The sequence below is a fragment of the Coregonus lavaretus genome, assembly GCF_964263955.1.
Source record: "Coregonus lavaretus genome assembly, chromosome: 8".
Taxonomy (NCBI): domain Eukaryota; kingdom Metazoa; phylum Chordata; class Actinopteri; order Salmoniformes; family Salmonidae; genus Coregonus; species Coregonus lavaretus.
In genome coordinates, this window is record NC_139995.1 from 47,403,055 (window position 1) to 47,413,640 (window position 10,586).

General features: G+C 40.9%; 1 protein-coding gene across 1 annotated transcript; it reads right to left on the minus strand.

Annotated features, from left to right (window-relative positions):
* Positions 1-6,777: 6,777 nt before the first annotated feature.
* LOC311133682 (cytokine-like protein 1) lies at positions 6,778-9,295 on the minus strand. Its single transcript, XM_084167215.1, has 4 exons — positions 8,755-9,295; positions 8,617-8,661; positions 8,096-8,242; positions 6,778-7,797 (listed from the first exon to the last, which is right to left on the minus strand). The coding sequence occupies exons 1-4, from the start codon at positions 8,893-8,895 to the stop codon at positions 7,693-7,695; spliced, it is 438 nt and encodes a 145-aa protein (XP_084023341.1). The 5' UTR covers positions 8,896-9,295; the 3' UTR covers positions 6,778-7,692.
* Between the last annotated feature and the right edge of the window lie 1,291 nt (positions 9,296-10,586).

Consider the following 10,586-nt stretch of genomic DNA (forward strand, 5'->3'; position numbering starts at 1 on the left):
GACACTTATGGAATGCTTGTAATTATACTTCAGTATACCATAGTAACATCTGACAAAAATATCTCATAACACTGAAGCAGCAAACTTTGTCAAGACCAATACTTGTGTCATTCTCAAAACGTTTGACCACGACTGTAGTCTGCCAATAAACCTCAAAGAAGAAGAAGTGGTTAGAACCCCTTGCTTTTTGGCGGATCCATTTGGTGGTTTCAGGGTGGGTGAGAAAGGAGTTGGGTGTAGTTGAATCAGTGAAGGTAACCTGTAGTAGACTTGTGATATTTGTTTGCGTTACTTCTGACCAGAGGGAGAAGCTGCTCCGTGTCACGCAACTTGGGTCAAGATCTGTTTCTTGCTTTGCTCTTAGGAATAGGGCACCATTGAAAGGGGTGATTTCTGGGGTACCATTCAGTGTGGAGGTGGAACAACTGAAGTAGAAAATTCCTGGTGTTTCTGATGCCCGCCGTTTGGTGCGACGGGCAGCGTGGTGAAACAGAGGAGTCATTGTCAGTCCATTTGAGTTTTGAGTCAGTCTCTACCAGACAAAGTCATGTTAGGATATATCAGTTATCCTATTAACGCTTTTGTGCAGAATCCACTACGCTGTTTCAGGTGCAATGTTTATGGTCATGTTGCAGCAGTGTGTAGGAGGGAGATTCCAAGATTTGGGAAGTGTGCAGGAGGGCATGGGACAAAGAATTGTGTAGTTTCGGTGGATAAAGTTCTGTGTATCAATTGTAGGGGTGCTCATGTTGCTGGTGATCTGAAGTGTCCGTTCCGAGAGAGACAGAAGTGGCCAGTCAGAGTAGTACAGAGGGTGTCATATGCTGAGGCAGTGAAGAAAGTGGAGGAGGATGGGTCAAGGGTGAGGGATCCTGAGAGGTTCCCAGTGAGGAGTAGATTTGTGCCAGGACAGGGGGATAGGGTAATGAGTGAGTTATGCTTTTGTAAGGTTGGCTTCTTAGCGTTCATAGCAATGGTTATCAACTGTACCGCAGAAATGGAAAGTAAATCACAGAAAATAGATATTTGAATTTATTAGGGATCCCCTTTAGCTGCAGCAGCTACTCTTCCTGTGGTCCAAACGCATTAAGGCACATACATTACATATCAATCAAAAGATAAAACAGGACATAATTTAACATTATTACACCACTACATATCTACAATACAAATAGTATAATACCACCATACAACAATATTACAATGTACGTGTGTGTAGAGTGCATGTGCTAGCGCTTGTGTGCATATCAGTGTGTCTGTTCCTGTGTGTGTGTCTCTTCACAGTCCCCGCTGTTCCATAAGGTATATTTGTATCTGTTTAAAAAAAAAATCTGATTCTACTGCTTGCATCGTTGTGGTGGCAGCTGCAGAGAAGTGTATATGAGATTTGACTTCAGAAGAGTTACAGGGTGTGTTGAGGGGTGGTGTCCGTCCTCCCAGGCTGTTGGCATGGGAAGGAGCAAATAGGGTCAAAGTAGTGGAATGGGGTAGTGGGTTTTTAATGAGTGTTGGTGGCAACTGCAGAGAACTATGAGATGTATGAGATTTAACCGCAGAAGAGTTAATTGGGTGGTGATTTATATTGTCTATGAAATTGTGGTATATCGGTGTAGGGTTAGTTGGTGGTGCAATTTCTTTTCATTTATTTTAGGAACAATGAAGATAATTTAATGTAGGTAGGCCGTGCCTGGCTTCACACTTCAGTACATTAGGTTGTGTATGCACCTTTAAGTTGGATGCGATCCGCCAACCCAATCCCGAAGAAGAAGAAGAAGAATAACAGTTTGGTGGTTAGAACAGTTTAGGTCTGACTTGTCTGAGTTCCACATCACAGATGTTCCGTCCCCCATTTGGAATGGTGAAGAGAATGGGAAACCACACCTCCTCAAATGGCATTTTGTTAAATCATGGTTTTAACTCATGTTAAAAGCTGCATACAAATGTTGCAAAGTGTGCAAACTACGTAATGCCAATGACAAGAGGGGCAAAGCCTTTATCAGACATTGAATGTAATTAGGCGTTCTGCTCAACTCGAAGAGGGTGGAATACAATTAAATACAAATCTGTTTTGAGGCCAAATTTGTCAGAGGTATAATTACGATTGCTTGCCAGTCAGTTAGAAAATATAAAGGGAAATATTTTCTTATGTGAACTAATGAGGCAGTGTTTGTTTTAAGACACTAGCATTGTAAATGTGATGGAAAATTGCCTGAAACCCTCATAAATAAAACCATTAAAACACACATAAATACTGCTTCAGCAAGCCCTTAATATAAACAAACAAGTGTCTGATCTTTCCTTTACAGGCCAATTTAATTCAGCAAACCAGAGAATGATTTCTGCCACCCTTTGGCAAAATTACTGAGCTTTACAACGTGGCACTTTGCATTGTTTTAGTGCAATGTCACAGAACATAATTTGACCCCCTGACCTCCTGATGCGTGAGTGTTTGTTTGCTTTTTGGCATAAAGACACACAAAAGTTGGATAAGGCAAATATGTTACCCTGTAATGATTATCAATCAGCATTGCAATTATGCTATATAAATAGGAGGGCATTGGACCTCCAAACAAGCCACATGCGGACGGTTAAAGAGGAATTATATTTTTTAACAAGGTTGCATGTTTCCCTAATTAAACTTAATTTCATTCTATTACAATGCATTTTAGAAACCTAACATTTTCGGCCAGTTTTTTTTTCTACATTGCATCTTTTACATTACTGTAACACACTACTTCAACTACATTGTCTCTGGTTTAAGGTTTCTTCCTTTAAAGGGGCAATCTGCAATTCAAACAATAACAAAGCAGGAAACCTCACCCCTGACTTAGTAAAAAGCTAAGGGGTGGAACTGGATAAATGTTATACCACTCTCAAATTCATAGAAAGAGCTATAATGCAAGGACTAAGCAACCATGTTTTGAGGCTATACAGTATTGGTTTACAATTACTTTGTTTTGGGTTCTGATGAGGAAAGACAATTGAACTAAGCTCATTGGTCATTTATAAGTTATATTCTTCAAGAATCAATGGGTATAAATCATGAATGTAAAAGTAAAAGAAAATTGATATAGCAATCGCAGAGTGCCCCTTAAAAGCAGACTGGAATATAGCCACTGCATTTAAACATAAACAGTGAAATACGTGATGGTCACCTTGGACTGTCAAAGCCTCTCCAAACACAAACCATCTGAAAAAAACTGGAAACAAAAAGGAATTACTGTAGTGGCATACAAAAACATTTGCAAACATTGTTGTCAAACATAAACACTGATAACCAAACTCAACACATACATTTCTTCTCAAACAGCATGGTCAGAAAATGGTTGCCCTCCTACACTTGTGCAGCAACAACACAGCATACACTACACAGGACATTCAGACTCAGCTGAATAGGTCAGGGGGTGTTTCTATACATTTCTACCTGTCCCACCCTGATTAGGGTCCCTTGAGAAACACTGGCCAACAATTTGGTTGTCACATAGATGAAACAGAAAGTCATAGTGAATGAGAGGCTGATGATGTACAAATGAGAAGAGGAAAAGGCGGCAAACCTTTCAAATGTTGTAACCCAGACTAGATAAACAAAAAGGCCATCTATCTTGACACAACCTAGTCCAACAGCCCTATCCCAAGACCCAACTTTGGGTCCCCATCATTAGGGGAACAGTAATTTAGGTAAATACCTAATCTGCAAAGGGATTTGTGGTTAGACTTTACTTAAGTTGTTCTTATTTCTGTTTAGTACAAGTAACGCTGTAATTACATTGTCAAATACTGTAATACTTCAGCTTCCCAGCAGAGGGTGGGGCCGCATAATCAAAATATGTTGTAGATCTGGGAAAGTCATTGCATTTGTATAACAGTAGGTGCCTTGTATTTGAAGTATACATTTCTCTTTGTGTGAATTATAATATTATCTATAGCTCCCCATCGTCAATTTTAACAGTGCAGCTTGAGTCTTCCTCAATACTTGTTATTTGACTCCCTCTCACCCAGCAAACACCAAATTGATAATTAAAGGTAGACTCAGCGATATGACGTAGATGCAGAAAGTAGACGGCATAGTGGGTCAATTTCCACAAAAAACAACTAAGAGCGTTGAAGCGCCAGGCTCAACTTCTCCACTATGTTGGTGCCCTGGCTACCAAAAGCAAACCTATATACATGCACAGATACTGTGTGTGACTGTGTGAGAGCGAAGTCCTGCATCTCGCTCATGTCAATATTTGCTGTGCTGCTCGTGGCAACGTCATTTTGCTGAGTCTACCTTTAATGGTTTCTGATTTCTACAGCTGCACTAGATGGAGGATCCATGACACATACTGTATCTTAGGGGAGGCCCCCTGCCAAATCCCACAGCTGTTTGAAAATATATCTGGTGGATTCAAAACCTAGTGATGTGCAGATGTACGTCTTCTAAAGTATCAAGTCAAAAAGTATCACACATTTTCCCAGTTTCCCTTTGGAACACATGTAATACAAAACTGGTCCATATGATACAGTGGAAATTGGAAACAGCTGACAAGCAATATCAGTTCACTCATAGTGGTTATAATAAGTACTATCTAACAGTGTGCTCCTACACTAAACCTATTCATTTATGTTACCCATTTATCAAAAAATGTATAGGTTTTCGTAAGTAAGGACCCTATGAGAAAGTCATATACAGTGAGGGAAAAAGTATTTGATCCCCTGCGGATTTTGTACGTTTGCCCACTGACAAAGAAATTATCAGTCTATAATTTTAATGGTAGGTTTATTTGAACAGTGAGAGACAGAATAACAACAACAAAATCCAGAAAAACGCATGTCAAAAATGTTATAAATTGATTTACATTTTAATGAGGGAAATAAGTATTTGACCCCCTCTCAATCAGAAAGATTTCTGTCTCCCTGGTGTCTTTTATACAGGTAACGAGCTGAGATTAGCAGCACACTCTTAAAGGGAGTGCTCCTAATCTCACTGGGTGAAAGTGTTGTGGTCAGATGAGACCAAAATCGAGCTCTTTGCCATCAACTCAACTCGCCGTGTTTGGAGAAGGAGGAATGCTGCCTATGACCCCAAGAACACCATCCCCACCGTCAAACATGGAGGTGGAAACATAATGCTTTGGGGGGGTTTTCTGCTAAGGGGACAGGACAACTTCACTGCATCAAAGGGACGATGGACGGGGTCATGTACCGTCAAATCTTGGGTGAGAACCTCCTTCCCTCAGCCAGGGCATTGAAGATGGGTCGTGGATGGGTATTCCAGCATGACAATGACCCAAAACACACGGCCAAGGCAACAAAGGAGTGGCTCAAGAAGAAGCACATTAAGGTCCTGGAGTGGCCTAGCCAGTCTCCAGACCTTAATCCCATAGAAAATCTGTGGAGGGAGCTGAAGGTTCGAGTTGCCAAATGTCAGCCTCGAAACCATAATGACTTGGAGAAGATCTGCAAAGAGAAGTGGGACAAAATCCCTCCTGAGATGTGTGCAAACCTGGTGGCCAACTACAAGAAACGTCTGACCTCTGTGATTGCCAACAAGGGTTTTGCCACCAAGTACTAAGTCATGTTTTGCAGAGGGGTCAAATACTTATTTCCTTCATTAAAATGCAAATCAATTTATAACATTTTTGACATGCGTTTTCTGGATTTTTTTGTTGTTATTCTGTCTCTCACTGTTCAAATAAACCTACCATTAAAAATATAGACTGATCATGTCTTTGTCAGTGGGCAAACGTACAAAATCAGCAGGGGATCAAATACCTTTTTCCCTCACTGTAGGTGTTGTAAATGTTACTTAATTGACCTTTCTCAACTGTGTCAGACACAAGTCATATGTAAGGCGTGATCCATTCTGATGGACTCCCAGCATCCCTTGTTTGATGAACATACAGTATATTGCTTCCCTCAGAGCGTAGATACAGGCTAAACTCTCCTTCATGCCAGCTGCTATCAGCTTTCTCAATAAGCTCTAGTAAGCTCTGTATGTATTGTTTTGGTGTATATTTATTGTCATGTGTTCAATGTGTTTTTACTACGTGCTGCTAAATGAATAGCCCCCTGGGGATAATAAAGACTCTACAGCAGATCTCAAGGAGGTGTGGAAACACAATCACCTAGATTAAGGGGCTAGCAAGACAGAGGATGACCAAGAGAATATGGTTTGTATGTCACAAATAGAGTGGCAAAATCCTGCACCAGTATTGCAGTAAAGCAGTATAATAGCTTATTAGATAGAGTTCATCATTTGGTGGTTTCTGTTCAACACATTTTGGGTGTTTAAGGGGTTAGTATCACAAGAACATCAAAGTTTATCAGACTGGTTTCTCTTGACAAAGTTTTGCAAGAGAAAACAGAAGTGAAGTCTTGATCTCGTGTTCTTGGCACACAATGTCTAGTCTTAGACATCATTTCGATACACAGGGTAAGGGTCTGGGACCTCGTTTCGATACACAGGGTAAGGGTCTGGGACCTCGTTTCGATACACAGGGTAAGGATCTTGGAACACAATGTCTCGGTCTGAGCCTTAGTCATGGACAAGAGCATAGTTTTTGTAGTCTCTCAACCCATGTGGTCAAGATACACCACTGAGTACCATCTCTTATCAAGATTATTGTAACTAACTAGGCGTGACAACTGTCTTGGTCTCATCTATAGCATGGGTCTGGGCCTCTAGAGGCTTGACTTCATCTCTGCGAGAAACATTAAGTTTGTCTGAATCCTAACAGTCAGAGAAACATTGTCCGATTGGCAAAACAACCAATATTTACAGGCAAGCACAACAGGTAAAGTTGAGACATGCTAGCGAATGGTTGCTATCAATTGCAATTGTGCTTGCTACTCACACAACACATTTGAAAGCTCACACGCACCAACATGTTTTAGTTTTATTACATACATATAACTAATACACATGCGTACAGTGGCTTGCGAAAGTATTCACCCCCATTGGCATTTTTCCTATTTTGTTGCCTTACAACCTGGAATTAAAATGTATTTAAATTACAGGTTGTAATGCAACAAAATAGGAAAAACGCCAAGGGGGATGAATACTTTTGCAAGGCACGATATAGCCTACTGTACAAATTGCATAGAAAACGCAATCATGACTAAGCATAGCCTACATCAGAACAAGATACATTACTAGAGTTTAGGTTAAAGACTAGGCCTATTCATACAATCAAACAACAAGCATGAGGTAATCAATCTTTTCTCAGGGGTGTATGGGCTGGGAACTCAGTATGTGTGAGCTTTAAGTCAGCTTAGTAGTATGAAGGGTTATGGAAACATACAACATATTTGGATAAATAAGGCATGCCTTTTCGAGCGGTGTGGTAGATAAGAAGCGGTAAGCGAGGCTCACAAACATTTTGGTTTATTCTGGTAAAACGTTTTCATTGGAATGGCTGGTATTCAGCACATTTCCTGTGGAAAGTTCTCCACCGTTTGGTGGAATGTAACCATAGACACATGCCATCTAACATGAGACCTCACTTGGACAAAAACATTAAATCTTTAGGCCTAAAGGTTAGAAATTAAAACAGAGTTGACATGTTTTTTAGCTACAGTTGTGTATGATGCTATGTATGTATGTGTGTGTTTGTGAGTTAAACAGAGTTTACATGCCCTCACAATTCTATTCCTGTGTGTGTGCTGTGTGTGCACGTGCAAGCGTGCATGTGTGTTTGTCTCTGGATGGGCTCATCTCTTCTCTTCCACCAGCAGCTGGAGCCTGTCCTCTCTGTAGTGAGGGGTACTCTGGCCAGTCTCAATGGCCTCACAGTCATCTGTAAAATACACTAGGTCCTGTGGGGAGGTCAAACAGTCACACTTAGGCATACACAACATCTCCAACTGCAGAATGTGGCTGAGCAAAGCTGACTGAAATGTCGACAGATAATAAACTATAGAAGCAATCACCAGAAATGGTCATTGTCATTGTAAGGGTTGGCAAGACAGCACAAACTGATCTGGAACCAGGCTAGTAATTCCCTGCACCACATCCAGAGTAGGCTATGACATACTTTTTTTATTTGAAAAAATTAAATTCTGGCTATGAGAGAGACAGTATGGTTCATTCCTCTGCAGAGCTTAGCAGACATACCCGATAACAGATTCTGTTGATGATTGTGTACAGGTTGGTGACTTTGCGCTTCAACAACATGATCCTGGGTCGCTCTCTGCAGTAGTGCGTAGGCAGGTTCTCCATGACATAAAGAAAGTCACGGAGCTTGGTAATGATGCACGAATTCTATAGGGAAATAATAATGGCATTGTAAAACCTATAGCTCAATGAATATTATAATATTTTGAATCAAAGGTTTCACATAAACAGGTTCAGTTACTGGGGTACAACAATGTTTTTATATGAATTTAAATCGAGTGGCAAGTTATATTTTTAAGCTTTGATATTGGCATCCAATCACATTATAGAATGCGTGCATCTTCTAATCTACATCAAACGTGCATATTGCATTACCAACTCATTACTGTTTATGCAACATAACCCAATGCGACATCAAATCAGATTCAGGTTCACTCTGTCAACCTTTTGTTAAATACTGACGTTTGAGAATCAACCTTTAGTTCACATCAATGGGATGGTGTTGTACTATACCAACTCACGTGCACATCCAGAAACATCTTGGGCAGAATCTCAACGCATGTTTTCTGCAACAGAAAAAGTTAAAATTAGAAATCACTTGGATACATTAGAAAATATAACGGTTTTATCAAATCAATAATGCTTTTGAAATAGCTCACCGTGCGATGATAATTGTGTACTTTTTCCAAAAGTTCCATTATTTCCTTGCTCAAGCCGAGCACTCGGGAATAGCATGTCGGTGGTGCACAGTCAGCCAACCAAATAAAACTGAAAAGACACAACAAAGGTGCGAGTCTCATCTTTCAACCGTTGTTGCGTCGGTCAAAACAGGCTTCTTGTGTTTAGGCAGCTAGGCAAGAGCTTTACAACACGAGTGTGCTCGTCCAGCAACTTTGCAGTTTATAGTTGGACTGAAAAAAAAAGAAGCGATTATGACGTCGAAGATCCAGTAAGCGCAACATGACGCGAAATGAAAAATATTTCACGCTCCTATGCATTTTGGAAACACGTGGTCTTTCAGCTATCAACATCATACAGAATGACAACAAAGTGTATCATCCCATTTTGTAACAATCCACACTTCACAATCAAAATGTATTAAAGCATATTTTGATAACATTTGTATAGCTGTTAATGAAAAGGATTTACAAATAGTTAAGTAGTTCATAAACTGAGTTTATAAACTGTTCATTATTAATGTACTGATAGTTTATGAATCTGTAATAAACAGTTATAACACTGGTTGAAATTGTGGGATTGTTATTTTGGAGCTGGCCAAAAACTGAGCTACAGTGAGGGAAAAAAGTATTTGATCCCCTGCTGATTTTGTACGTTTGCCCGCTGACAAAGACATGATCAGTCTATAATTTTAAATGGTAGGTTTATTTGAACAGTGAGAGACAGAATAACAACAAAAAAATCCAGAAAAACGCATGTCAAAAATGTTATAAATTGATTTGCATTTTAATGAGGGAAATAAGTATTTGATCCCCTCTCAATCAGAAAGATTTCTGGCTCCCAGGTGTCTTTTATACAGGTAACGAACTGAGATCGACTCCCGAGTGGCGCAGTGGTCTAAGGCACTGCATCGCAGTGCTAGCTGTGCCACTAGAGATCCTGGTTCGAGTAGAGGCTCTGTCGCAGCCGGCCGCGACCGGGAGACACATGGGCGGCGCACAATTGGTCCAGCGTCGTCCAAGGTAGGGGAGGGTTTGGCCGGCAGGGATGTGGGTTCGTTTCCCACGGGGGGCCAGTATGAAAAAAAAATAAAACAAATGTTTTAAATAAAAAAATACATGTATGCATTCACTAACTGACTAAATGACTAAAATGTAAATTAGGAGCACACTCTTAAAGGGAGTGCTCCTAATCTCAGCTTGTTACCTGTATAAAAGACACCTGTCCACAGAAGCAATCAATCAATCAGATTCCAAACTCTCCACCATGGCCAAGACCAAAGAGCTCTCCAAGGATGTCAGGGACAAGATTGTAGACCTACACAAGGCTGGAATGGGCTACAAGACCATCGCCAAGCAGATTGGTGAGAAGGTGACAACAGTTGGTGAGATTATTCGCAAATGGAAGAAACACAAAATAACTGTCAAGCTCCCTCGGCCTGGGGCTCCATGCAAGATCTCACCTCGTGGAGTTGCAATGATCATGAGAACGGTGAGGAATCAGCCCAGAACTACACGGGGGGGGATCTTGTCAATGATCTCAAGGCAGCTGGGACCATAGTCACCAAGAAAACAATTGGTAACACACTACGCTGTGAAGGACTGAAATCCTGCAGCGCCCGCAAGGTCCCCCTGCTCAAGAAAGCACATATACAGGCCCGTCTGAAGTTTGCCAATGAACATCTGAATGATTCAGAGGAGAACTGGGTGAAGGTGTTGTGGTCAGATGAGACCAAAATCGAGCACTTTGCCATCAACTCAACTCGCCGTGTTTGGAGGAGGAGGAATGCTGCCTATGACCCCAAGAACACCAT

What these genes read in the sequence shown, in the direction of transcription:
- LOC311133682 (XM_084167215.1), bottom strand. Translation starts at nt 8,895, where the DNA reads ATGAGACTCGCACCTTTGTTGTGTCTTTTCAGTTTTATTTGGTTGGCT. An exon ending in TACACAATTATCATCGCACG is followed by an intron (nt 8,662 to 8,754) that starts GTGAGCTATTTC and finishes TTTCTGTTGCAG; the next exon opens with AAAACATGCGTTGAGATTCT. An exon ending in TCAACAGAATCTGTTATCGG is followed by an intron (nt 7,798 to 8,095) that starts GTATGTCTGCTA and finishes ACCTCCCCACAG; the next exon opens with GACCTAGTGTATTTTACAGA.